At 37.6% G+C, this 27,629-nt stretch overlaps 1 protein-coding gene across 2 annotated transcripts in view; it reads left to right on the forward strand.

Moving 5' to 3' along the window:
* The window catches only part of EYA4 (EYA transcriptional coactivator and phosphatase 4), a 292,029-nt gene that overhangs the window by 31,467 nt on the left and 232,933 nt on the right, over positions 1 to 27,629 (forward strand). For both annotated transcript variants that reach the window (XM_025382440.1, XM_025382441.1), the window contains exon 3: positions 3,229 to 3,326. In XM_025382440.1, the coding sequence (XP_025238225.1) occupies positions 3,294 to 3,326 (33 nt within the window). In that variant the 5' untranslated portion in view covers positions 3,229 to 3,293. The remainder of the gene's footprint in view (positions 1 to 3,228; positions 3,327 to 27,629) is intronic.

Genomic DNA, 27,629 nt, shown 5'->3' on the forward strand with positions numbered 1-27,629 from the left:
CGCATATCTGGAGTAAGTGTCTATTCCAGTGAGGACAAACCTCTTCCCTTTCCATGATGGAAGAGGTCCAGTATAATCAACCTGCCACCAGGCAGCTGGGTGATAACCCCGAGGGATGGTGTCACATCGGGGGCTCAGTGTTGCTTGCTTCTGCTGGCAAATTGGGCACTCAGCAGTGGCTGTAGCCAGGTTAGCCTTGGAGGATGGAAGTTCATGTTGCTGAGCCCATGTGTAACCTCCATCCCTGCCACCACGGCCACTTTGTTCATGGGCCCACTGGGCAATGACAGGGGTGGCTGGGGAAAGAGGCTGAGTGGTGTCCACAGAATGGGTCATCCTGTCCACTTGATTATTAAAATTCTCCTCTGCTGAAGTAGCCTATTTGTGAGCACTCACATGGAATACAAATACCTTCCTGGTTTTTGATCACTCAGGTCCATTCGCATACCTTTTTCCCAGATTTCTTTGTCACCAATTTTCCAATCATGCTTCTTCCAAGTCCCTGGCCATCCAGCCAAAAACCCTTGGCTACAGCCCATGAATCTCTATATAATCACACATCTGGGCATTTCTCCTTCCATGCAAAGTGCACAACCAGGTGCACTGCTCAAAGTTCTGCCAACTGGGAAGATTTCCCTTCAGTGCTGTGCTTCAGAGGTATCCCAGAAAGAGGCTGTAGTGCTGCAGCTGTCCACTTTGGGGTGGTGCCTCCATATCCTGCAGAACCATCTGTGAACCAGGCCCTGGTTCTCTTCCTCTGCCAGCTGATCATAGGGAACTCCCGATGAAGGCATCTATGCAACCTGGGGAAGAGAAGGCAGGGTGGCAGGAGTGGAGACCATGGACGTTTGAGCCACTTCCTCATGTAACTTACTTGTGCCTTCAGGACCTGCTTAAACCCGATCACGTATATGCCACATTCATTTGATGATAGAGTGCTGCTGTGTACAGACCACTTTATGGCCAGATGGGTCAGAAAGCTCCCAGTTCATGATAGCCAGTTCAGGTTGCATGGTGACTTGACTCATAGTCAAACGTTCAGTTTCCACCAAAGCTCAGTAATGGGCCAAGAGCTCTCTCTCAAAAGGAGCGTAGTTATCTGTAGAAGATGGCAGGGCCTTGCTCCAAAATCCTAGAGGCCTCTGCTGTGATTCACCTATGGGGGCCTGGCAAAGTCTCCAGACAGCATCCCTAACTGCCACTGACATCTTAAGCACCATTGGATCTGCTGGGTCATATGGCCCAAGTGGCAGAACAGCTTGCACAGCAACCTGGACCTGTTGCAGAACCTTCTCCTGTTCTGGACGCCAGGCTGTTTTATTTGGTAAAGTGAATGATTGAAGGTCTTGGGGCTAAAATGGTCTGAACCTATTCTCAAACTTTAAATGGGTTAGAAACCTGGCTTGCTGGCATAGAGCCAGGCGTGGGATGTGAGTCCACTTTTGATAAGCAGAACTAGCACTGCGGGATGAACTGAATGCCGGGTTAAGGCACCCGATGCTGATGCTCATCAGACACCCCACTCTTGGTACCAAAATCTGTATTAGTCAGGGTTCTCTAGAGGGACAGAACTAATAGGAGATATATACAAATATAAAGGGAAGTTTATTAAATATTAACTCACGTGTTCACAAGGTTTCAAAATAGGCTGCCTGCAAACTGAGGAGCAAGGAGAGCCAGTCCGAGTCCCCAAACTGGAGCACTTGGAGTCCGATGTTTGAGGGTGGTAAGCATCTAGCCTGAGAGAAAGATGTAGGCTGGGAGGCTAGGCCCATCTCTCTTTTTCACATTTTTCTGCCTGCTTTATATTCGCTGGCAGCTGATTAGATTGTGCCTGCGAGATTAAGGGTGGATCTGCCTTTCCCAGCCCACTGACTCAAATATTAATCTCTTTTGGAAACACCCTCACAGACATACCCAAGATCAATACTTTGTATCCTTCCATCCAATCAGGTTGACACTCAGTATTAACCACCACAGTGTCCAATTATTTCTTTAGATTGTAATACTCTTTTCCATTTAAATTGTATTTTCAGAAATATTTGATGTCAGTAGATATTTCTTGAAATATGATTTCAATGATTATATCTGTGTTCATCTATGATGAATAACTTTTTAAATCTAAATTGTTTTTATTATAATCTTTTAATTTTTCTTTTTTAGAATTAGAATTTGAACACTACAAGTGTATCATTGCAATTTTACATTACATTTCATTTTCTTGTGAATTTGAACACTGTTTTATGATGATTGAATATATTTCTATAGGGTGTGTGCCTTTTTGTTTGAATTGTAAGAGCTCTTTATTTGTTAAGAACATTGGCCCATTGTGTTTGATATTTGCACAGGTATTTCTAGATTTTTCTGTGCCTTTTAATTTTCATTATTGTGTGTGTGCATTTGTGTGTGTGTGTGTTTGCGTGTATGTGCTTTAAAAGAGAGAGCAAGAGAGAGGATTTAGGGTTATTTGGGTTTTTGGTGTGTCTTCTGTTGCTACTATGATAAAGTCCTCTATCTGGGGATTTAAAAATATATGCCTATTTTTCTTAGATTTTTTTTTAACTTTAGTTCGCTTGAAAATATTTTAATGTATGGTATGGAGTAAAGATATTTTTTGAACAGTTAACCAGTTATTTCACCATAGTGTATTACTAATTATCTTTCCCATGTTTATTTGTAATACATTCTTTAACATATTGTCTTTTTAAGGTTGGTCATGTATTTTATATTTTTATATTTTTTAAAAGTGAAGAGTAATTATTTTTCAGAAGAATAATCATCAGACAATTCAGACAAGTTTTCCTGTAAGAGAAAGCTGTCATATTAAAATGCACACTTGTTTTTTCAAATTATTTTATGTACTTTTGAAAGTAAATGGTTAATTCAAACTCTTGATTGTTAATCTATCAGATGCTTGATGACATACCTCCCTCAGCAAAATAGTGTATTAACTATTTATTACAGACTGTGTTTATTGCAGACTATGGATATTTTTGTTGATCTGTAGGATTCCTGACTAGCTGTTCACATATCCCACTTTTACCACGACACTACTTTCAAGATCATTAATTGCATCAGATATGGAGACAATATTAGGGGATTTTCTTCTTGAAAGAATGTTCCTATAAGTTACTAATTACCATGCTATGCCTTAATATGTTTTTGTAACTTTACAAATGAATATAAAGGTAACTTTTTTTCCACTTTGTTTCCATCTTCTTGTTTTAGATAGTCATTTTTACTTGAAGGAAGCTGCTTCTACTTGGGAGTGGCAGGAGAAGTGAGAAAACCACATGGAAGACTCCCAGGATTTAAATGAACAATCAGTAAGTCTTCATTCTCAGTTTTGCTGGAAAAAAGTTGCGATAACACTACTGAAAATCATACGTAAAAGGGATATATTGTAAGAAGTAAGTTTTTCATTAAATATATTTTTAAATGATTTTTGAATTTTCTTTCAAAGACCATGAAACAGACTTGGAGATTTATGCTGTTTCTGCTTAATGAGGATGTCACATTTTGATGTCTTCCTTGATTTTCTACTTGGAAAGCCAGTGGTGGAAAGACTAGGGCATTGAGATCATGATGCATGTTTTAGACAGTCTAAACAATTGTATACACTTCCTTTATTATTTTATTTCCGATATGCTGGATATTGCTGACTATCAGAAGTATAAAAGGAGAAAGTATATTATTAGCATGCTTGTTGCTCATTTTAAGGAGGAAAGAAACCATAGTTCTCAAGGGCTTTTTGTATTTTACTAGATTCATTGCAGGACCAAGGATGCACCAGACTGACGGCAATACTTTGAAGATTCTGATTTCTCAAAGGGAAAGGCTCTTTGCAACCTTTCCTCCTAGCTTGTTAGTGGTGTCTCTGTGACAGTGGTTCTTTAGTGTGTGGAACTAGAGGCAATGGGAGGGCTTCCCTCACACCCCCACACCTTCACACTACTGGAAGCTGTCCTTTGGGCTGTTTTGCATACAGGCAACTCATGGTGCTACAGGTAACAAGACCTGTAGCTACTGAGAGTGTGTTCTGCAGTCTGATGTTGTTCTTTTTTTTTTTTTTTGACGCCATTCTTTATTAGCTTATGTGATCATGACCTAATCTTACAGTCAAATGTTTCTCCATCAGGCAACTGAGGAAAAGATACTCATATATAATAATGGGTTTTAGAAAAGGTACATGTGATGAGTTTAATTTTAAGACAGATGTATATTCTGGTGCCATTTGAGGTTAATTTGATTTGCTTTGTAGTGAATATTTTATTTAAAAGAAATGATAGCCATACCTTTAATTGGGATAGACATGACCATAGTCTAATTTCGTTATATATTATTATTTATTTCACATGGCATCATAGGAAAAATGTAACAAAAAGTTATAAAGTGAAAAAACTACAAAATCTGTCAAATCATAGAGATACATTCCTCTAGAATTGTGTGACTTCTTTAGTAAGGTAAACAGAAATGGCTATGGGAAGGCAAGGGTTTTAAAACTTTTAAAAATGCTGGTTATTGACTGTAAATATTCACAGAATGGACTCTGGCAAAATGGAGGTTAGTCATCATGACTGTTGGAATCAGAGGTCTGTCTGTGTGACTATGGTGGAGTTGAATAGTTAGTAGTAAGTGTTGATAACATCTTAGTGGTGATGCTTCATTAAAGGAGTACTGTTGATCTGAACTTTGTTCTAATACACCGAGGGTCACATACAAGTGTGTGTGTATATGCAAGTATGTGTATGTATGTGTGTGTATATGTTAGAGTGACCAATGGTCTTTGTTTCCAGAGACTGAGGGGTTTCTAGGGACACAGAACTTTGAGTGCTAAAGCAGGCAGAGTTTGGGGAAAACCAGATGGTTGATTCTGTTAATTACTATAGGGTGTGTATATACTCAAGAAAGAATTTTATTTTCAATGCAGTTGAGAATGTATTTTTATGTCTAACACTAAAGTGACGTGTTATTAAAGATGCATCATATCACCGTTCACAAAATGAAGCACAGAACTTGTAAATCAGATATGGTGTCCTTCTAGTGATATTTTAAGGTCATGGAGCTCACTATTTCTTTTTGAAGTATGTTTTTAAAAGTTTCCAGTGATGCTAATGAGCAGTCAGGTTTGAGAACAGGAAATCTAGGGTGACCTGCCTACCCTCTCAGCTTGAACCCATTTGCTGAATTTAAATTTCAAACACGTAGACCAATGTATTCACCTTGCAAATGTGGAAAGATATGCTTAGAACTGTTAAATGGCTTGCCCATATAGGCATGGCTGGTAAGAGGCAGAGTTGGGACTTCGCACAGTTCTTCTGACTCCAAGTCCAAAGCTCTCTCCCTAACATCAACATGCCTCATTGCTTTTGGGTTATGCATATTATGGCATCTATAGAAATGTCGGGAAAAAAAAAAAGAAAAGAAAAAGAGTCAGCCTTTTTACATGGAAGTGATTTATCTTCGAATGAAATCTTTAAATGACTCTAAATTTTGTGGAGTATATTAATGTCTCAAAATATTTTGAAAAATGATAAATTTATTAAGATATAGAACAAGTAGGGGTGGAATTAAAGTTCATAGTTCGGTGAAAGTGAATTTACACATATCGTTGCTATTTTGGTTCAAGGGGGATTCTTTGGGCGTAGACATAGCAGTAGGAGTCATTTATGGCACATGCACACTGCATCTAGCATTTTCCATATACTCTCTCCAGTTCTTACCATGTATCCCTTCATTGCAATTTTTAAGCTCACCGTTTTATAGATGAAACTATGACATAGAGAGTGTCACGGTCAAACAGCTGTTAAGTAGCAGAGATCAGAATTAAACCTACTTCTTTCTAGCTGGTCCCAAAACTTTTAATGGATTTTGCATGATACAACATAATATGGTAGTTAAGGTCATGAGCTATAAAATCAGATTTCCCTATCACTTAAATACTTTAAAGCCATTGGGAAATTACTTAAACTCTTCCTCCTCTATGGAGTGGAAGGATATTAAAAAGATGTTTTATGAAGTGCTTGCATATGCCTCACTTAGAGTAAACATTCAATAAATGTTAGCTACTGTCACAAATACCTGAGATATTCAGATGCTCTTTAATGATATTCATTCATTCTAGCATATCCAGCTACTGACCAGACATCCCTTCCTGGAAGTTCACAGGTCCACACACTCAGCAAATGAAAAATAAATTCACCAGCTCTCCTCCCCTCTCCCAGCTTTTCTCCTTTTGTCCTTTGTGCCAGTATTACTCATCTCAGTGTGATGGCATCATCAGCTACTGAATGGGTTATGGCAGAAAAGAGGTAGTAATCCTCCTTTTCTTCATCCCTCATCTCAAAGCTTTGTCCACTCTTAATGTTTAATGTCATTCAAAGCTATTCTTTTTGCTGGAGCTCCCTTAGTTTAGCTGAGATCTTTATTTTATCTCTTGACTTTCTTATTTTACTTTAAGTTGCTTCCAGAGTTGTCTTCCTAAAATACAACCCTGATCACATCACTACCCTCATTTTTATCCTTCACAAGCCCTTTCTTGCCTTCAAGGGAGAGGCTCAAGTGTGTCATCAAGCATACAGAGCTTAATGCTTATTTATTTCTTCAGGTTTTTTTTTCCCTGGTTTCTGAATCTCCCAGGTTCTCTGAGGTCTCTATGCATTTGCAAGTGCTTTAACGTCTTCCCAGAGGGGTCTCTTTCCCACCAGGATAACCTGTGATTCTTGAAGACTCTGTTTAGGTTTCCATCCCTCTGAGCAGCCCTCTCAGACTACCTCCTTTCTTCTCACCCAATCAGCCCTTCTGGTTAGGGCCCTCTGCAGTGTGCTGCCATAACCCTTTGGCATTTACCCCTAACCCAACACTTACCCAACAGGACTGAAACCCTATCTGTTTACTTGCCTATCTCACCACTAGATTATAAACTACTTAAGAGTAATGGTGGTTCTTGCTCATTTTGTACTCTTACTTCTTAGCATGATTCTTGCCAGTGTTCAGTAAATGTTTTCTTCAAAAGCTTTTATATACTTGTAGTGAGGTGTGTTAATAAGTAGCCTGACAAATTTTAGAAAGCCAAAATGTTATTCTCAGAGTAGATTACTTACTCATGAATTTATATTCCACTCACTTAAAAAATTGCATAGAAGGTCTAACATGAGTTTAACTGCATGTGACCAAAACAAAGTTCAGTCCTTCATTTTTCCTCTAGTGTATCTGGCTCCTATTTGGCATTCTGGATTAGAGGATGTAGAGAATTTTAAGAGATAAGCAACTAAAAATAATATTTAGCTTTCATAAATTTATCTGCAATTCTATTTTAGAGTTTCATAATTCTTTAGAGTTGATTTAAGTTATAGCCAGTTGCAACTTATTACAGTTTTTAATGAAATGCTCTTGATAATAGAAACGGCTATGAATGTAGGTTATACCTAGCAATAGCTCCCTTCATACCATGAAATATATTGTATTTTTTGTATGCAAGCAGATAATGAGCAATATGTATTAGTTTTATAGCTTCTATAGTATCCTTATAGATTGAGGTGTTTTATAATCCTATTTTCATGCTCCTGAATATTACTTCAGATTTTTTCTCATCTAAAACGTTCATATCAACGGGAGATGGAGTCTGGCCTAAATTAACGATCAAGCCAGCAGGTTTGAAAATAAATATGTTTTATTAGTGTTAAGTATTGTATGTTATAAAATAAAACATTAGTGAATATTAAGTAAAACTAAGTAAAATGGATAAGTTACAGTAGGATTGCTTTCCCTAAATGTTATGCATTAAGGGCCTGAACATTCGTATGTATTTCCACATTGTTACTAAATCAATTCACTTATATTGTTGGTGGCATGATTTTATTAGTGACATCTAAATTAACTCACATCCATTGGATCATGTTACGTATTGTATGATTCATTAATACCTCTGGAAATTCATTTCTATGTACATTTGTAGATATAATACATTTCTTTCAAAGCTATTCTATTTGTATTTATGAAACATATTCATAGACGTTTCAGGAATACTTTTGGAAATTCGTTTCTACATACGTTTGTAGGTAAAAATTGTATGTATTTGCCTGCACCAAACATGCTAATTTAATAATGTCTATTAAAATTCTAGAACTAGTTTAGTAAATTAATTTATTTTTATCTCTCTCCCTTGTTTTCCTTTAGAGTACTCATGACTTTGATTATTCCTCAGATCTTTGTTCCTGGAGATCCTACAGTATTATCTTCGATTATAGCCAGTAGCCCATCTTTAAAATGTGTGTTCCTCTCTGTGTCAGATTTCTAACTATTGTATAGAATTGAATTTGCCATTAAACTTATCATCTGGACATAGAACTTCAGAACCACCAATTTCTGATGGTGTTTAAACACCGTCAGAATATAATTATTTTGATTATAATTATTTTGATTAATTTTCATTTAAATCATTTTTGTATTTTCATAATGTGACATTATCAAAATCCTAAAATCCTATTATTCTATTGCTTTATTCTTGGGTACTCTAAACCAATTCGACCAGCAGGCATACTTGTACTGAATATCTTAAATACATTTTATTTAGATCTAAACAACGTTGGATTATTCTTTTGGAGGATCAAATTCTATATGGAAGAACTTGACCTTTAAACTAGTTAAAAGAATCTTGTTTACAACATGTAATTTTTATACTATTCAACTGAACAACATACTTCAGAGTTCTGTGGAATTCTGTTCAAAGCTCAGTTTCAGAATTACTGTTAACTCCAAATTGCCAGTTACAGCTTGACTTTGCAGTTATGTAATAGAGTACCTAAACTGAAGTTACAAAGTAGATATATTAAGTATATTTTAATGTTTAGTAATCACTAAGGCTTACTCTTTCATTTTAGGCATTTTAAAAATAATAGTTTTTTTTTTTTTTTTACTTTTTTCTTTTTTTTGAGATGGAGTCTCCCTCTGTTGACTACAGTGGTATAATCTCGGCTTACTGCAACCTCTGCCTCCTGGGTTCAAGCGATTCTCTTGCCTCAGCCTCCTGAGTAGCTGGGACTACAGGCACGTGCCACAGCGACCAGCTAATTTTTTGTATTTTTAGTAGAGATGGGGTTTCACTCTGTTAGGCAGGATGATCTCGATCTCCTGACCTTGTGATCTGCCCGCCTCGGCCTTCCAAAGTGCTGGAATTACAGGTGTGAGCCACCACGCCCGGCCAATAGTAGTTTTATTGAGATGTCATTTTCATACAATACAGCTCACCCACAAAGTGTACAATTCAGTGATTTCTAGGGTATTCATAGAGATGTACAATTATTACCACAATTTTAGAGATTTTTTAATCAGTTGAAAAAGAGATCTCATGCCCATTAGTACACTCCCTATTCCCCCGACTAGCACCCCTCAGCCCTAGACAAGCACCAGTCCACTTTCTATCTCTATGGATTTGTCTATTCTTGACCTTTCATATAAATTGAGTCATACAATATGAGAACTTTTGTGGCTTGCTTTTTATATGTGACATAATATTTGCAAGGTTCATCCATGTTGTAGCATGAATCAGTACTTAATTCCTTTTTATTGCCAAAAAATATTCCATTGTATGGAGGCACTTCTATTTATACTCTTTAAATAGAAAGAATATAAATTTGCCCGTATTTTATGAGGTTACTTCTTTATTAACAATTGTGTTTTAAGAGTACTGTCTATATTCTAGATAAAAGTCCTTCACCAGATCTACACGTTTCAAAGGATATATCTCCCATTATGTGGGTTGTCTTTTCACTTTCTTGATAGTGTTCTTTGATGCACAGAAGTTTTAAATTTGAGTCCAGTTTATCTATTTTTTTCTTTTGTCACTTGTGCTTTTAGTGTTGTGTGTAGGAAATCTGTGCTTAACTCAGGGTCACAAAGATTTGCTCCTATGATTTCATTTCTTTATGAGTTCTCATCTGTAAGCGAGAACATGTGATGTTTGACTTTCTATATCTGAGTTGCTTCACTTAAGATAATGGCCTTCACAAATATTTACTTCTATGATTTCTTATATGAATTTTATAGTTTTCAATAGCTTTAGCTCTTATATTTAGGTCTTCAGTCCATTTTGAGTTAAATTTTATTGAGGAAGATTTTTAATTTCAATTTTATTTTAGATTTCAGGGGTACATGTGCAGGTTTGTGACGTGGGTATATTGTGTGACACTTAGGTTTGGGGTACGATTGATGCCAGCACCTAGGTTGTGAGAATAATACCCAACCGGTAAGTGTTCAGCCCTTGTTCCTCTTCCTCCTTTCCACTTCTGGTAGTTCCCACTGTCTTGTTTCTGTCTCTATGTCCGTGTTTCCTCACCGCTTAGCTCTCACATCTAAGTGAGAACATGTGGTATTTGTTTTTTTGTTCCTGTATTGATTCACTTAGGACAGTGGCCTCCAGCTGCATCCATGTGGCTGCAAAGGAGAGGATTTCATTTTTTTTATGGCTGTATAGTATCCCATGGTGTATGTAAACCACATTTTCTTTATCCATTCCATTGTGGTGGGCACCTAAGTTGGTTCCATGTCTTTGCTATTGTGAATAATGTCTTTTTGATAGAATGGTTTATTTTCCTTTGGGTCTATAACCAGTGGTAGGACTGCTGGGTCAAATGGTAGTTCTGTTTAAAGTTCTTTGAAAAATCTCCAACCTGCTTCCACAGTGGTTGAACTAACTTACATTCCCACCAACAGTATATAAGTGTTTCCTTTTTTCTGCAGCCTTGCCAACATCTGTTATGTTTTGACTGGTTAATAATAGCCATTCTGAGTTGTGTGAGATGGTATTTCGTTGTGGTTCTGATTTGCACTTCTCTGGTCATTAGTGATGTTAAGCAGGCAGTTGTTCATGTTTGTTGGCCGCTTGTATGTCCTCTTGAGAAGTGTCTGGTCATATCCTTTTCCTACTTTTAAGTATTTTTTAAACTCTTGAGTTTTTATATTTTTGTGTGAGTTTATGAAAATTCAGCACAAGATTTCATTAATTATTATCTTCTATGGCCTTCTAAAATTATAATTTGATTTGTTAAAACTTTTTCTCAAATCTTAGAATACATATGATATATATATGTGTATATATGTATATATGGAGAGCCTCATATTATGCAGAATATGGATTATGATTGTATGCCACTTGCCAAGATCTGGAGACTAAGTATTACGTTTTCTTCTGTCACGTGTGATCAGCTGGTAGCAGGGGCTTGTGTTGAGAAGGAACCTATGGCTACATCCTAGCTCATTGGAAAAGTAACGTTATCAATTTGGTGTGATTTGCCATGGACTTGGTAAGAAAGAAGGGTAGCACCAAGCCTCATACCTGCTAATTCTGGGCTGATGAGTTGTCAAGATCCCTGGGAAGTTGCTGGATAGTATAGATATAAATAAGAGCTATGATATCTTTGGGTACCAAAAGTCTTGTATCTGAACTTACAAGTTACATATTGTTATCTAATAATTCTACCTTATAAATTAAAATGAAAATAATTTATGCCAGACGCGGTGGCTCATGCCTGTAATTCTGGCACTTTGGGAGGCCGAGGCGGGTGGATCACCTGAGGTCAGGAGTTCGAGACCAGCCTGGCCAACAAGGCGAAACCCCGTATCTACTAAAAATACAAAAATTAGCTGGGCCTGGTGACGCATACCTGTAGTCCCGGCTACTTGGAAGGCCGAGGCATGAGAATTACTTGAACCCGGGAAGCAGAGGTTGCAGTGAGCCGAGATTGTGCCACTGTGCTCCATGCTGAGTGACAGAGCAAGATTCTGTCTCAATAATAATAATAATTTTAAAAAATAAAAAATAAAATGAAAATAATTTTTGTGCCAGAAGTATAATCTATTTCTTTGATGGTTTAATAGTTTTGAGAAATAGAAAACATTCATAAACATAGTGCTATTTCTGCTATAAGGTATACAACAAATGGAAAAATTCACTGATGAAAAAAGTTAATGTTCATTGATAGAGGTACCATGCTAAGTGCTTTATGCAACTCATGTCACTAAATCTCATAACGGCCCTTTGTGGAGGCTCTGTCATAACCCCAGTGTGAAGAAAAGTACACTGAAGCAGAGTTTAGATGTCTTATTCAGGGTTGTGCCAGCTTGGAAGCTATGCTGATGGAATATGAACTCACATAGTCTTTATTCCGGAATCCATAGTTGTTTTTTTTTTTTTTAAATATGTAAGTTTAAGGGGTACAAGTGTGGTTTTGTTACATGGATATATTGCATGGTGATGAAGTCTGGGCTTTCAATGTAACCATCATTCGAACAGTGTGTATTGTAACCATTAAGTAATTTCTCATCCCTCACTCCCACCCACCTTCCTACCCTTCCAGGTCTCCAGTGACCATTATCCTACTTTGTTTCCATGTGTACATATTATTTAGCTCCCATTTATGAGTGCGAACATGTGATATTGACCTTTCTGTATCTGAGTTGTTTCACTTCAGATAATGGCCTTCAGTTCCATCCATGCTGCTACAAAAGACACAATTTCATGTTAAACACATGAACTCACCTGCTTCTATCAGCTTACATGATTTTCAGACCCTTCAGTCCACTTGGTGTCATAAAGTATGTATTAAAACTCAACATGATCTTAGATTATTTATATGGAAATTGAACAATTTTAAATATGGGTTTGAATGAGAAATTTAAATTACTCCACTGTGATTACAGATTAAATGTATAAGCTTCATTAATCGCATATCTTGGCTCACTGCAACCTCCACCTCCTGGGTTCAAGTGATTTTCCTGTCTCAGCCTCCCTAGTAGCTGGGACTACAGGTGCACACCACCACAACAGAATAATTTTTTGTAATTTTAGTGGAGACGGGGTTTTGGAACATTGGCTAGGCTGGTCTTGAACTCCTGGCCTCATGTGATCCACCTGCCTTGACCTCCCAAAGTGCTGGTATTACAGGCATGAGCCACCGCACCTGACCCCATTAGTAAATATTTTAACAGGCAGTCGTAAGATAGCAGAATGTATGGAAATTGAATGGTAGTTCAGCAAATTCAATTAAATAAGCATTTCAAGACTTCTTGCTGTCTTCTAGAAACTTTGCTAAACTAGGGATTAAAAGATGACTATAATAATTCTTATTCTCCCGCTAAATTTTAGTTTAGCCTAAGATTATATGATACTGTGTAAGTTCTATTCTTTAATTCTTTTAAAACGAGACTTGGATAGTTAGTACTAATTCATTCAGTGGATATTTGTGGAGCACTGCTATATTTGAAGCATGGTTTTCATTGTTGGAAATACTTGGTGGACAAAATGGACAAATATTACTGTTCTTGTGGAACTTATATTATTGGGGGGAGACAAACAGTAAAGAAATATAGTATATCAGATAGTAATAAATGCAAGGAGAAAAACCAAATAAAGCAGGGAGGAGGATAGGAAGTGCTTGCGGGCAGGGTAGGTAGGTGAAGGGACAGCTGCAGTTTTTGGAGAGTAGTTAGGGAGGCCTCACTGAGAAGATGTTGGGCAAAGACTCAAGAGAGGCGAGGAAGTGAGCCATGTGGATATCTGGGGAAAGCGGGTTTTAGTTAGAAGGAACAACAACCGTGGGGTGGTAGCATGCAGGGTAGGTTCAAGGAATAGAAAGAATGGCAGTGTTGGTGGTAGTGATGGGCAGAACAAGGCAGAAATAAGGCTACAAAGGTGTTCAGCATGGGCATGTGAGGGTGGAGGAATACATATTGTGTAGAGGTTTCCAGACCATTGTAAGGCTTAAACTTTTTCTCTTAATGACATTAAAGCAATTGGAGGGTTTTGGGCTTAGGGATTGTGTAATGTGACGGAAGTTTTTAAATAACCACTCTGGCTTTTATTTTGAAAATAGACTATGATGACAAGAGCAGAGACTGGCTATTGTAACTATCCAGATGAAAAATCGACAAAGTAGCATTGGAGGTAGCAAGTGGTTGCATTTGGGTTGATCTAAGATGACTTTCTGATGTATTGGATATGGATTATGATAGACAGAAAGGCGTCAGAGACAACTTCAAGGTCTTTGTGCAGAGAAACGGGAAGGATGGCGTTAGCATTGACTGAGATTGGATGACTTGGGAAGAATAGGTTGGGGGTGCAGATCAGGAGGTCAGTTTTAGACTCAATGGCAGAGGCATTGCTGTGTTTTCACCAACCCTCTTTCATACACCTCTTTTCTGGTGCATCTCAGTTTCTGTCAGCAGGGCCATATAACTAGTGCTGGCCCATGAAATGTAAGGAGAAGTGATAATGTGGATCATTTTGAGACTGAGGCAGTGAGAAGCCCCAGAAAGATTCTTTGGTCTCTGTGTTCTCCTAGGGTGATGAAGGAGGAGAAGGCCTCAGGGAAACAAGGGAGATCCCCAGTTACAGAGAATGCTGGATTGCTGATGCACTGCAAGGGGGCACATTCTCAGGGGCGTGTTAACCAACTAAGCTAATAAAGGCATGTGAAATTTACTTTTTCTTAGGCATATGTATCAGATATAACCATTGGGGACCCCGGGGAGTGAGTTGAAGTTGAAATATAAATTTTGGAGGCTTCAGGATATCAGTGGCATTTCAAAACATTGTATTTGTTGAAATCCCCAAAAGAATAAGTCTAGCTAGGGACAAATTAAAAGGACTAAGCCCTGGGCACCCTAAATTTAGAGATCAAGGAGATGTTAGTTTACATAGATAGCTGCTTGATCCTGATACCCATGAGCACTGAGTTATGTTGTAGACTGTATGTGGCCACATTCAGTGAATTTTCCTTCGAGGTGCTTTTTTCCAAATTGCCAAAAACACGTATCCGTGTCACTGATTACTGGATGCACCTCTATCATAGCAGAAAGAGCACCATACAGCTATGAATAGGTATTGAGACAGTATTCACTTATTTGAGATTTCCATCAAAGTAACCAAAATCATGAAATATTTAGAAGAAAATTCAGTCAACAAATAGTTTTCATTTTTTCATTGCTTTGTGGATGTGATGTTTCTAGGCATTTCAGGTTAGAAAAGAATTAATCTAATTAGAGTTTTTTAACCTCAGCATTGTTGACATTTTGGGTCACAAAATTCTTTATAGTGTTAGGGAGGGGTGCTGTCCTGTACATTGTGTTATTTAGCAGCATCTCTGGTATCTACCCACTAGATGTCAGTAGCACCCCCCCTTCCTTTGTTGTGACAATAAAAAATGTCTTCAGACATTGCCAAATGACTTCTCTGTGTGTGCTGGGGGGACCACTGTTCTATATTACATCTGTTTCCAATAAGTTTTTTATTTATATACTTACTGCCTGCAAAACATTTGAGAAAGTTTACCTGAACATTTAATATAATGTATACTATGCTATGATATATTACTGAGGGAACTACAATGAAAGCCAAAGACATAACAAAGAATTTAAGCAAGAAAGCAAAATAATATTGCAAAGGTAACAGTACTATGCTATCAGCATGGAAAATGTGTTCAATAAAAGACAAGAAAGGAATTATAGATAGATTAGGTTACACCCTCACTGGGTCTTGAAAGACAGAATGAATTTGTATGGACAAAAGAGAACCTCTCCTGGCCTGGGGAATATCAGGCATAAAAGCTCAGAGGTACCAAATATAAGGTGACAAGGCCTGCCTAGGACTGTGGCTTGGTTAGAATTACTGAATCAAAAGCTCTGTGGGCACGAGGATGTGGGGCAGTGGGAAATCTGGCTGAGAAGCACTGAGACTAGACTGAAAAAGACTTTGAAGCCAAGCTGAGATGTTTCCGTGTTCTTGAGTGGCCACCATGATGCTCATTACTGCACAAAAGACAGAGGTGTATAAGATACAGTCCTGTATTTCTGGACTTTCTAACTTGGACATAATGGAAAATTACATATAATTTTTCAGCAAGAGATTAATATATTTAAAACGATGTTTTAGGAAGATTAACCAGATGGTAGGGAGATTACTGAAGGTGGGAAATTGAGAGTACGAGAGATGGCTTAGGGGATCTTGAAGGAGTTTGTGCATGAACTCAGAAAGGCTTAAGCCAAGTGGCTGGGCATGGTGGCTCATGCCTGTAATCCCAGCACTTTGGGAGCCAAGGTGGGTGGATCACCTGAGGTCAGGTGACTAGCCTGGCCAACATGGTGAAACCCTATCTCTATTAAAAATACAAAAATTAGCTGGGCATGGTAGCATACACCTGTAATCCCAGCTACTCGGGAGGCTGAGGTAGAAGAATCACTGGAACCCAGGAGGAAGAGGTGGCAGTGAGCCAAGATTGTGCCACTGCACTGCACTCCAGCCTGGGCGATAGAGTGAGACTCTGTTTCAACAACAACAACAAAAAAGGCTTAAGTCAGGGATTGACAGTTTTTTGAAATGTTGTGAAAACAGCCATAGACATTAAATAAATGAATGGGCATTGTTGTGTTCCGACAAAATTTTATTTACAAAAGCAGGTGTCAGGTGGTGGGCCATACTTTGACAACCCCTGGCCTAAGCTTATGACGTGATGGTGGAAAGAAAGACATCAAGGAAAGAATCAATGAAAGGAACTTGGAAATAAAGCTTTGCTGAACTTGGTAACTAAACCAAATAGAGTTAATGGGAGGAAGGGCAAAGGGTGGACTTGGAGGAGGAAAAAGATTATCCTGGAGTTTCAAGCCTAGAAGATATCATTAATAGAGTTTAGGAGCAAGTATCAATGACTTAAGGAAAGAGAAAGGTGCATTTGAATTGAGGACTTTTGAGAACATGTAAAACTAGCAATTGGTGAAGCCCTGCTGGGCCATGGGGTAGAAGTCTGGGCTGGCTGTGTGAAGCAGAACAGTATTTTCCTTGAGGTGATGCTTTTAAGGGGAGATGGTATCTGAGGAAGGGCAGAAGGATGAAGATAAACATAGGAGACCAACATGTTTATGAAGTGCAAGAGGAAGATGAACTGTAAGAAACTGAGAAAAGATATGGGAAATGAGAACCAATAGGATAATAGTGTCTTTAGAGCCATGGCCAAGCTAACTCTCAGGAGGAATTGGTCATTACTGTCTGACGTTCCAAGAGGTCAAGCAGAATGGCACTGAGAAAGAGATTGTTTTGTTTCTTGACCAGAAGGTTACTGGTGGCCCTTCAAAAGGAAGTCCCAAGAGAGTTGTGGTAAGAAAAGGCATCCCAGAGATTCAATTCAGAGAAGATAATGAGGAATTAAGAGAAAGTTTGTAAGTTTAAAGAAGAGAAGCAGAAAAGCAATTGAATGGAGCACCTTATTCCAAGGGGAGGCTTGCTTGTGTTTGATGACAGACTTTGAGAAGGATTCAGTGGAGAATAGACTTCAAGTTGTTGCAGAGGGGATGATGGGGCTAATGGAGGACAGAAAGAAGGTGAACTAGCTGGAGAGGAGTGATACACTCTAACTCTGGAAATGTAAGAGAATGTGTATATACTGGAATTTTCCAAAGTGGTCTTCCTTGATGCATTCTTTTTACAGGAGGGAAATACCTTTGTCCAGGCAAGATCAGGAAGTAGATGGAAGCAGGGTTAGGAGTAAGGGCTTAAGTAGTATAAAGAAGATTTGCAGTAGCCATTGTTTAAAAAAAATAGTAGGTGATCTCCTAGAACTCAATACTTGGATTATTGAGACATACTCAGTTTTCTTTTAGCAAAATATCTCTCATTGACTAGGACTTAAGGCTATAGTGCTAGCATTGAAAATTTATTTTATTTTGTATTGAAACAATTAAGAAGAGAAAGGGGAAAAATAAACACTTCTGAGAGTAATGAATATGCCTCTCATTATCTTTGAAAGAAACTATGTGGCCTGTTTTCCTTGGTTATTAGCATCTCCAACAAATAGAAGAGCCTATGTTCATAAATATGATTGGGTCAAATTTGACAATAGGGTCAGACTAAAGTTAGCTGACATTGACTTTAAAAGTACTTCCCTCAAAGTACTTGAAATTTAGTGATTTCATATTTTCTTGGATTAGGGATTGATTTCTTTGCTCAGACTTCTTCAGAATACAAATAACTTTGTAAGGGCTAATCTGTTTAAAGGTTTGTGTTAACTCTCTTGGCAGGAGCTAGGATAGCAGGGTAGAAGGAGAACTGTGAAAACAAACAAACAAACAAAGGAGAGTTAAAAACGAAAGGATAAACACTACTTGCTTACTTTGCTTTGCTTTCATTATTTTGCCTAAACTGTTGTGGTTGACACACGTGGACAGTAGTTTATAACTAGGTTCTGAGCCCCGGATGCCCACAGCTAACACTTATGTAATGCTCACTGTGTGCCATGGGCTAAGTGCTATAAATGAATGTATATATAATATAAATGCATTAACTCATTAATTCTCATGACAATTTGATGAGGTGAGCTCTATTACTGTCTCCCAGGATCACCCAACTTGTGAATAGGGGAGCAGGATCTTACCCCAGGAAGTGTGGCTCCATAGTTTGCAATTGTAACTGCTGGATGAATTTGTTAGAAAAAAGCCTTATTTATTTTTCAGTCCTCCACCCTGACTTGTGCCTTCAGCAAAATTTTGAAACATTTTGAGTTTATACATATGAAGAAAAAAAAATTGATGTGGGTTTATTTTCCCCTATTAACATTTTCTTTGATTTACAATCTGTTATATCAGACATGATGTGAAAGGGGTTGACAACAACCTAGACTATATTTATTTCTCAATCTGCTGATGTAAAGAAAAAAGGGGAGGAGTTAGGTGAGATTTGGAGTCTGAAATGGTTTTTCTACACCAGGGATTTTAGGGAGATTCTAAACAGAGCACACTCTCATTTGTTTCACATTAAATGCCTTGCCCAGTTAATCTCCTTTTCACATTGCCATGCTTGATACAGAGGGCTCCAGGCCTAGTTTGCTAGGTGGTAGGACCTTTGGAGATTATGCTATCCAAATCCTTTACTTTACAGATGCAAAAATGGAGACTGAAAGGGGTTAAGCAGGGTGAGAACATTAACAACACTTTGTTTTGAAACAAGCTTTTTTGATTCATTCCAACCTTCATACTAAAATTTGAAAGCATACTTTTGTGTACAGTTTCTTAATATTTGGAAATTAACATCAGCCCAAGCCTCCCTAAAAACTGTTGTGAATTATTGCTATATATAAAGATTAATGAAATAATTGCTTTTGAGCTGCCACTAAATTTGGTGGATCAGGGTCATCTAAAAAAACTCAAGCAAAGGTGTGAAAACTTTATTTTGCATGTTTGTTTTTCTCCTAGTTATTATTTACTGCTCAATCAGCATTAACAGAAGAAAAATAATTTGGCTGCTAAGTTGCTCTAGTATAGGATTTCAAAGGACCTTATTAGACAGAGATGTAATTTCATCCCCTGGGCCTTTTATATAACAGAGTGCATATTTAGGTTACTCATTTTGACCCGGAATTAGACAATAGATTTAAGTTGTATTCAGGAAGTTAAAATATTTATTCAACAAAGATTTAAAAGCATTTTACAGTTATTTCCAAATTCCTAAGGGTATCTTTATAGCTTTATTTTCTTATTTTAGCTAACTCTTGTCTGAATAGCTCCTGCCTCAAAGAATTTTCTGTTTATTTCATAAATCTTATAAAATGTATATATTTGATAACTACTGTGTATAATCAGTGTTTTTTAAATGAACATCTTTGGCAGATTGATATAAACATGATTTTGTATATTGCTTAACTATATATGTAGGCCATAGTTTTGTTATGGTGCTCAGTAATGAAAAATATGGAGTAGGTGTTACAAGTGGTAATAAAGCTAATATTAAGGAAAGTAAAGTATTAAGGCTGAAGATTCCTAAGTTCTAAATAAAAAGGCTTTGCAGTTTCAGTTTTAGGAGCATTTTCATAAGATGAAAGAGGCGAATAGTGCCAAGGTGCTACCAACTCCAGCTGTCTAGAAGTGCAAGGATTCTTCCTTTAGCTTCTTTTAAAAGTGGTCACCTCAGCTCACTCTCTCCAGGACTGACTGCTTTTCCCCTTTCTTCTGTAATTTGCATAGTATTATCCACATTGATTCATGTTTGGGGTGATTGTTTCCCTCCTCACTATGAGATTGTGAACGTCTTATTTTCTTTCCATGAAATAAAGTTTTCATTGGCTGAGATCCCAGTTAGACTGATTTTTTTTTCTTATTTCGTTTGTTTGCTTAATATTTTAGATTTTGAAAGTCCTTCAAAATTAAAGTACTTGCATACTATCCTAGGGCAATAATTTGTAACTGAAAACCTTTGTGCAAAATCCTAAGAGGTGTTTAAAAGTTTATGTTAAGTAACTTGTTATCAGTGGCTAAGAGGTCTTTCCAGAGTGCTTGTCCACTGCACATTTATATGGAACTTACTGTAATCGTATCTGCTTATTTTTTGGATGATGCAGACACATTCCATTGCACAAAAATTACTCTGCAAAAGTAAATCAGGAATCATCAATGATAATTTCAGGTTATGCATGCTGATTTTAGAATGTTGAATCAATTTGCTAATCTTCAAAGGAGTAAGTTTTACACCAATTGTTTCTAGTTTAATAGGCTTAATATTTCAATAATGCTAGACTAAGTTTTCTTCTTACTTTTATTCTTGCATAATTGTTGGAATTATATGTACATTGTTTTAATTCTTGAGCCCTTAATATCAAATAGCTTGAGCATTAAGGGAATTAATTGAAGGCCTTAGGATATGGGTGTTTATTACATGAACATGGATTGAATGTTGATGTTGGGATTTTAAACGGGAAGTTGCTTTGCTGTTAGATTCCATCACATTGAGTGTATCAACATTTATACAAGGAAGTTGGGAAGAAATGTACTCTCAGTCCCTGGTTGCTTTGTGTTTGTGAAAAGTAACGAATTTAGGAGTTGATCTAAAAGGAGAATTTTTGCGTTAATGTTTTTAAAACTTTAAAGCATCTTTAAACAATATTTTTGACTCACATGTCTAGATGTATATTTACACCCCCAGAAATTTAAGCAAGTCTGTTTAAATATTTTTATCCTTTTCCTGAATGTCAACCTTTTGGCAGAGTGTTTATAATGTTAAAGCTTGAAGAGCGAGTAGAGATCACACAGTCCAACTCTGTCATTTCATAGATGTAATTAGAGTAAACTAAGGATCAGTCTGAGTATAATGAAGTATAAAAAAGAACTTGACACTCACTGTCACACAACACAGTTGATAGAAATTCGTTGGTCATTCATTGGCCACTGTTCATCTTCACCCGGGCTCTCTGGCTTGCACTGTATTCCCATGGTCTCTTTCTCTGACCCACCTTGCATCTCCTCCTCTTCCCTAAGTGTTTTGAATTTCTCTTCTTTGTCCTCAGCATCCTTAATTCCTCCTACTTCATTTTGCAGAAATTTAGCTGTCTGTGTTATACCCTAATCATCCAATGTATGCCCAGATAACTATGCCTTTTTCATCCAAAGATCCTCTGAAAGATGACAATGTTTTTATTTTTATTTATTTATTTATTTATTTATTTATTTATTTATTTATTTCTGTCTCTAAGTGGTTTTATTTTCTGAATTTATTCATATGAAAGCGCCACTGTGGCAACTTCACAGTCCCAGCAAAGTACAGAGTAAAAGTTTTGAGACTCTGGTTTATGTAAAAATTGGCTACACAAATTAATATATCATGTCAAATAAAAGCATAGAAGCTTTAACCTCATCTCATTTATCTACATACATCTTCCACTGCTGAGGGGAAGCACAGCTGATCATCACCTCACCTAAAAATTATTAAGCATAATTTTCTTTTGTTTCTTTTTTTTTAAATTTAAATTTAAATTTTTAAATTTTTATTTTTTATTATACTTTAAGTTCTAGGGTACATGTGCACAACATGCAGGTTTGTTACATATGTGTACGTGTGCCATGTTGGTGTGCTGCACCCATTAACTTGTCAGCACCCATCAACTCGTCATTTACATCAGGTATAACTCCCAATGCCATCCCTCCCCCCTCCCCCCTCCCCATAATAGGCCCCAGTGTGTGATGTTCCCCTTCCAGAGTCCAAGTGATGTCATTGTTCAATTCCCACCTATGAGTGAGAACATGCGGTGTTTGGTTTTCTGTTCTTGTGATAGTTTGCTGAGAATGATGGTTTCCAGCTGCATCCATGTCCCTACAAAGGACACAAACTCATCCTTTTTTATGGGTGCATAGTATTCCATGGTGTATATGTGCCACATTTTCTTAATCCAGACTGTCACTGATGGACATTTGGGTTGATTCCAAGTCTTTGCTATTGTGAATAGTGCTGCAATAAACATACGTGCGCATGTGTCTTTATAGCAGCATGATTTATAATCCTTTGGGTATATCCCCAGTAATGGGATGGCTGGGTCATATGGTATTTCTAGTTCTAGATCCTTGAGGAATCGCCATACTGTTTTCCACAATGGTTGAACCAGTTTACAATCCCAAGCAAGAGCAAACACATTCAAAAGCTAGCAGAAGGCAAGAAATAACTAAGATCAGAGCAGAATTGAAGGAGATAGAGACACAAAAAACCGTCCAAAAAATCAATGAATCCAGGAGCTGGTTTTCTGAGAAGATCAACAAAATTGATAGACTGCTAGCAAGACCAATAAAGAAGAAAAGAGAGAAAAATCAAATAGACGCAATAAAAAATGATAAAGGAGATATCACCACCGACCCCACAGAAATACAAACTACTGTCAGAGAATACTATAAACACCTCTACACAAATAAACTAGAAAACCTAGAAGAAATGGATAATTTCCTAGACACTTACACTGTCCTAAGACTAAACTAGGAAGAAGTTGAATCCCTGAATAGACCAATAACAGGCTCTGAAATTGAGGCAATAATTAATAGCCTACCAACCAAAAAAAGTCCAGGACCAGACGGATTCACAGCCGAATTCTACCAGAGGTACAAGGAGGAGTTGGTACCATTCCTTCTGAAACTATTCCAATCGATAGAAAAGAGGGAATCCTCCCTAACTCATTTTATGAGGCCAACATCATCCTGATACCAAAGCCTGGCAGAGACACAACAAAAAAAGTTTTTATTTTTTATGAGACACATCACCTGCTGCACGATTTTTCTTCTATTACAGTTGACACATAGCTATGTATTTTAATACACATGTAGACAAACATTTGATGAATTTGTTTTTTATTTTTTATATACTTAGGAAATAGGTAGATTTTCTGCTGTCAATAATCGCTCAGAAACACTTGATGACTGACTACTATAGTTAAAAATTATGAATGAGAATAAGAAGGTAACATAATATTTTAAGAGGGACACTGTCCCACTCATTGAATTATCATATAACCTGTCATAGTACATTAACTGCTCTGAACCTCTTTCCTCATCTGTAACCTTCATTCTGGTCTGCACTGGAATCAGAGTTAAACTGTGCCTTGTAAAACATAAAGTTCTTTATAAATACAACTGTTAGGGCCTGGGTGCAGTGGCTCATGCCTGTAATCCCAGCATTTTGGGAGGCTGAGGCCGGTGGATTGCTTGAGCCCAGGAGTTCGACACCAGCCTGGGCAACATGCTGAAACCCCATCTCTACAAAAATATACAAAAATTAAAGAGGCATGGTGACGCTCACCTGTAGTCCCAGCTACTTGAGAGACTGAGGTTGGAGGATCACCTGAACCCAGGAAGTGGAGGCTGTGGTGAGTCGTGATCCAGTCACTGCACTCTATCCTTGGAGACAGAAATGTTTTTTGTATATATCTATATATATGCTCCCCTAGGGTGGTGAGACACACACACACATATATACACACACACACATATACATACACACGTATATAACATTCTACTCTAGATATATATTAAAACAACTGTTAGATATTATGAGTTGTGACAGTGATGATAGTCATCATCTAAACTAGGCAGGTCTCTTTTCCCTGGCAGACTCTTCACAGGTAGGCTGCTCACAGGCTTATCCTCCTAAGTAATGTGTTTATATGCACTCGAAATAACTACATAGGACACAATGTATAGTCCACTGAGGAAACATAAAGAAAAAGGATATTCCTGGTCTCTTGCTCTTTCTGTTTTTTGTTTTAAGAGACAATCTTACTTTGTTGCCTAGGCTGGAGTGCAGTGGCTATTCACAGACGCAATCATAACTCCTGGACTCAGGTGGTCCTCCCGCCCCAGCCTCCTGAGTAGCTGGTGTGTGTCACCACTCCAGGCTCAGTCTCTTGCCCTTTATGTTGTCATTCAACATCAAAATAAATTTCTTCTTCTTTTAATTTTATTTTGAGATAGAGTCTTGCTCTGTCACCCAAGCTGGAGTGCAGTGGTGCAATCTTGCCTCACTGCAACCTCCTCCTCCTGAGCTCAAGTGATTCTCCTGCCTCAGCCTCCAGAGTACCTGGGACTACAGGCATGAACTATCACACCCGGCTAATGTTTGTTATTTTATTTTATTTTTTTTAGTAGAGATGGGGTTTCACCATGTTGGCCAGACTTGTCTTAAGCTCCTGACCTCAAGTAATCCACCTGCCTCGGCCTCCCAAAGTGCTGGGATTACAGGTGCAAGCCACCACAGCCGGCCAATTTCTTCTTATTGAAACGTAGATGTCAACATTGCATTTGTTAGATATTTCTTAACTTTCTCTCTTATTTGAGTATCTAAAATATTGTATTTCTTTTGCTCTAGTGTCATATAGCTAAATTGCTAGACTCTGAATTAATATCAATAAATATATCACACTAGACAGTAAGGGTTATACTAAATATATGTAAATGTTTTAAATGGTTTCAAAATTAATATTTTGAGTAATATGCTGTGGATGGAAAGCTTATTCATGACCAATATAAGTTATACAAAATTAGTTATACAAAATTAATGTTATACAAAATTAATGTTTCAAAGGATATCTGAATTTCAAAAGGACTCTTCAGATGATCAGCTCCATAATTATACTTTTCATCTAATTTTATGTACAAGTGCTCCCCTAGGGTGGCGATAAGTGAAATCATCGGTTAGTGCTAGGACTCTAAGCTGACCTAGAAAAACTACATTTGAAGCTGTATTCAAAGAATTTCATTTAGCCTTACCAGGACAACTGTCATTCTCATGTAACATTGTAAAGTTTTGCATTGAGATTGGGCTTGAAATAAATGCCTGCATTTGCTCAGAGACTGTTAAGGAGGAAAGTAGAGTAGGAAGTTGTCTCTAGAAATAAAATGATAATGAAGCCTATTGTTTATTTGGTACCTACTAATTATAAACCACAGTGATTATATATGACACATAAGTTTTCATAGACATTAAATATATGTATGTATATTTGCAGTTTTTTTCCTTGCAAAAATGACAAGTATAATTGGGGTATTTTTTTAAAGACAGGACAATAAAATCTAGTAAGGTTAGGATTTTGCCCAAACTCATATAGAAATTAGCAAAGATGGGATCCAAATCCAGGTCTGTCTGATCGTAGAGTCTTTGTTTACTCTGCTATATCATATTTATTATTCATTGATGGATGCATTAAACAAATGTATTAAACAAATTAATTCAGCCCTTGCCATTGCCAGGAACTGTTATAGATGCTGAAAATGCTGCAGTGAAAAAAGACACCAAGTTCTTGCTTTCAAATACTTTATATTCTAGTGAAGGAAATAGAATATACAAATTTGTCTAGTGGCGTTAAGTGCTACAGAGAAAAGAGCAAAGCAATGTAACAGGATCAAAAGTGATGGTCTAAGAGGTATTTGTACTGTATCGCTATGGAGATCAGTGATCAGGGAAGGCTCCTTCTATAAAACTGACATTTGAGCACAGGCCTGAAGGAAGTAAAAGCGTGAGCTTATGGGAATACATGAGGGAACAGCCTACAAGCGAAAGGAAGAGCTCATGCAGTGCTCCTCAAGTGGGGACTTGGTGGCATGATCATGGAACAGAAATGAGGCCAGTGTATCTGAAGCAGAGTGAGTGTTGGGGATAGAGTAGGGTACAAGGTCCGAGAGGTGGTATGGTGTCAAAACCTGTAGACCTCAGTCAGGACGTTGGCTTTTACTCTGAGGGAGACATCAAGTCACTGGAAGGCTTTGGGCAAATGTCTGACATAGTGTGCCTTGTGTTTTAGGTGGAGACTAGACTGTAGGACAATGGGGAAGGATCCAGGAAACCAGTTAGGAGGCTGTTGCAGTAGTTCAGGCATGAGATGGTGGTGGCTGAAGCTAGAGTTGTACCTGTGGAAGTAATGAGAAGTGGTAGAATTCTGGATCTATTTCAGAGGTAGAGCCAACAAGATAAGCTGATGATGGATATGGGGTCTGAGGAAAAGGAAGGGTCAGTAATGACTGTCAGTTTTTGACCCTAAGTATTATGATGAGAAACTTTTCGGGAGGGAAGATGGGAAAAAAATTAAGAGTTCAGTTTTTGTATGATGTGGGGTAGGTTTTTTCTCTCATCTATCTGGCAAACCATTCCCAGCACATTTCTTAGCGTTTCTCCTTTTTCATTTATCATCTATTTTTTTATTTATCATCTATCAGGTATCCATTTATGTCCATGAAAATAGGTTTACCGATCTTCTTGTTCAAAGCTTGCATCTTACTGATCTTTATCACTTGACCTGTAAAATATTTTGCTGTTGTCATTGCATCTATTAACTAGCAAGACAGGTGTGTTAAAATCTCCTACTGTGATGGTGGATTTATCAGTTTATCTTACAATTCTATTGTTATATGCATAATTGAAATTATGCTGGATGCATGCACTAATTCTTGCATTAATTCTTCCTGGTGAATTAAACTTTCCTCAATATGTAATGCTGTTTATCAAATACCCTCCTTTGCTTTAAGGTCCATGTTGTTTTTTATGAATGTATCTACACACATGATTTCTTTGGATAGCATTTGTGTTTCTGTTTTTGAGCTCCTATTGTTTTGAACTTTATTTGTGGGAAACCCTGGGGTTTGAATTCAGATTCACTTTTGTCAGATCCTTGGAAACCCTATCATCTGGGGTTAGTTTAAACTAAAGTTTGATTTAGGATTTGTTTGGCTTCACAGATAGCATGAATTTTGATCCCAAATTGAATATTGTGGGCTTGTAGTGAGGAATTGTCAGGAACAGGATTTTCTTCTTTTTCCCCTCCATCTGAGCCAAGGTCAAGACAGGCTTGTATCCCCATCATTGCCCTTTGCAAGATGGGCCTTTTCTACTTTATCACTGAGGGTGCAGCCCTTCAAGGAATCCACCGTGATGTGACCATCCCACTTTTAATATCTCAAGTTGGACTCCTGGTTTTGCCTTACTAACACCCAAGTTGGAGTCCAGGGCAAACACAGCCTGTGCTTGCTAACCCTACAGAATTTTCAAGTCTTTTCGTTTTTGTTGTCTGAGATATTCCTTACTTTCCTGCCATCTCCACCAGGCATTAAAAGATACTTCATTTTTATATAATATTTTTCATCAGTTGTACCAACAAAGGGTTCTCTGAACATCTAATTCACAGTAGTTCTTGCTGACATGCAATGTTGTAAACATAGGAGGGTTTGAAGCCAAACCTAGCACTGTGGTATCTGTTCACCAGCTTCGTGGGGTGGATATTTTCAGGTTGCATGAAGATCCTGTTCTTCACAACCGTTCACTCCGTGGTTTTAGCCTCCACTAATTATTA

The sequence above is a fragment of the Theropithecus gelada genome, chromosome 4, assembly GCF_003255815.1.
Source record: "Theropithecus gelada isolate Dixy chromosome 4, Tgel_1.0, whole genome shotgun sequence".
Classification (NCBI taxonomy): domain Eukaryota; kingdom Metazoa; phylum Chordata; class Mammalia; order Primates; family Cercopithecidae; genus Theropithecus; species Theropithecus gelada.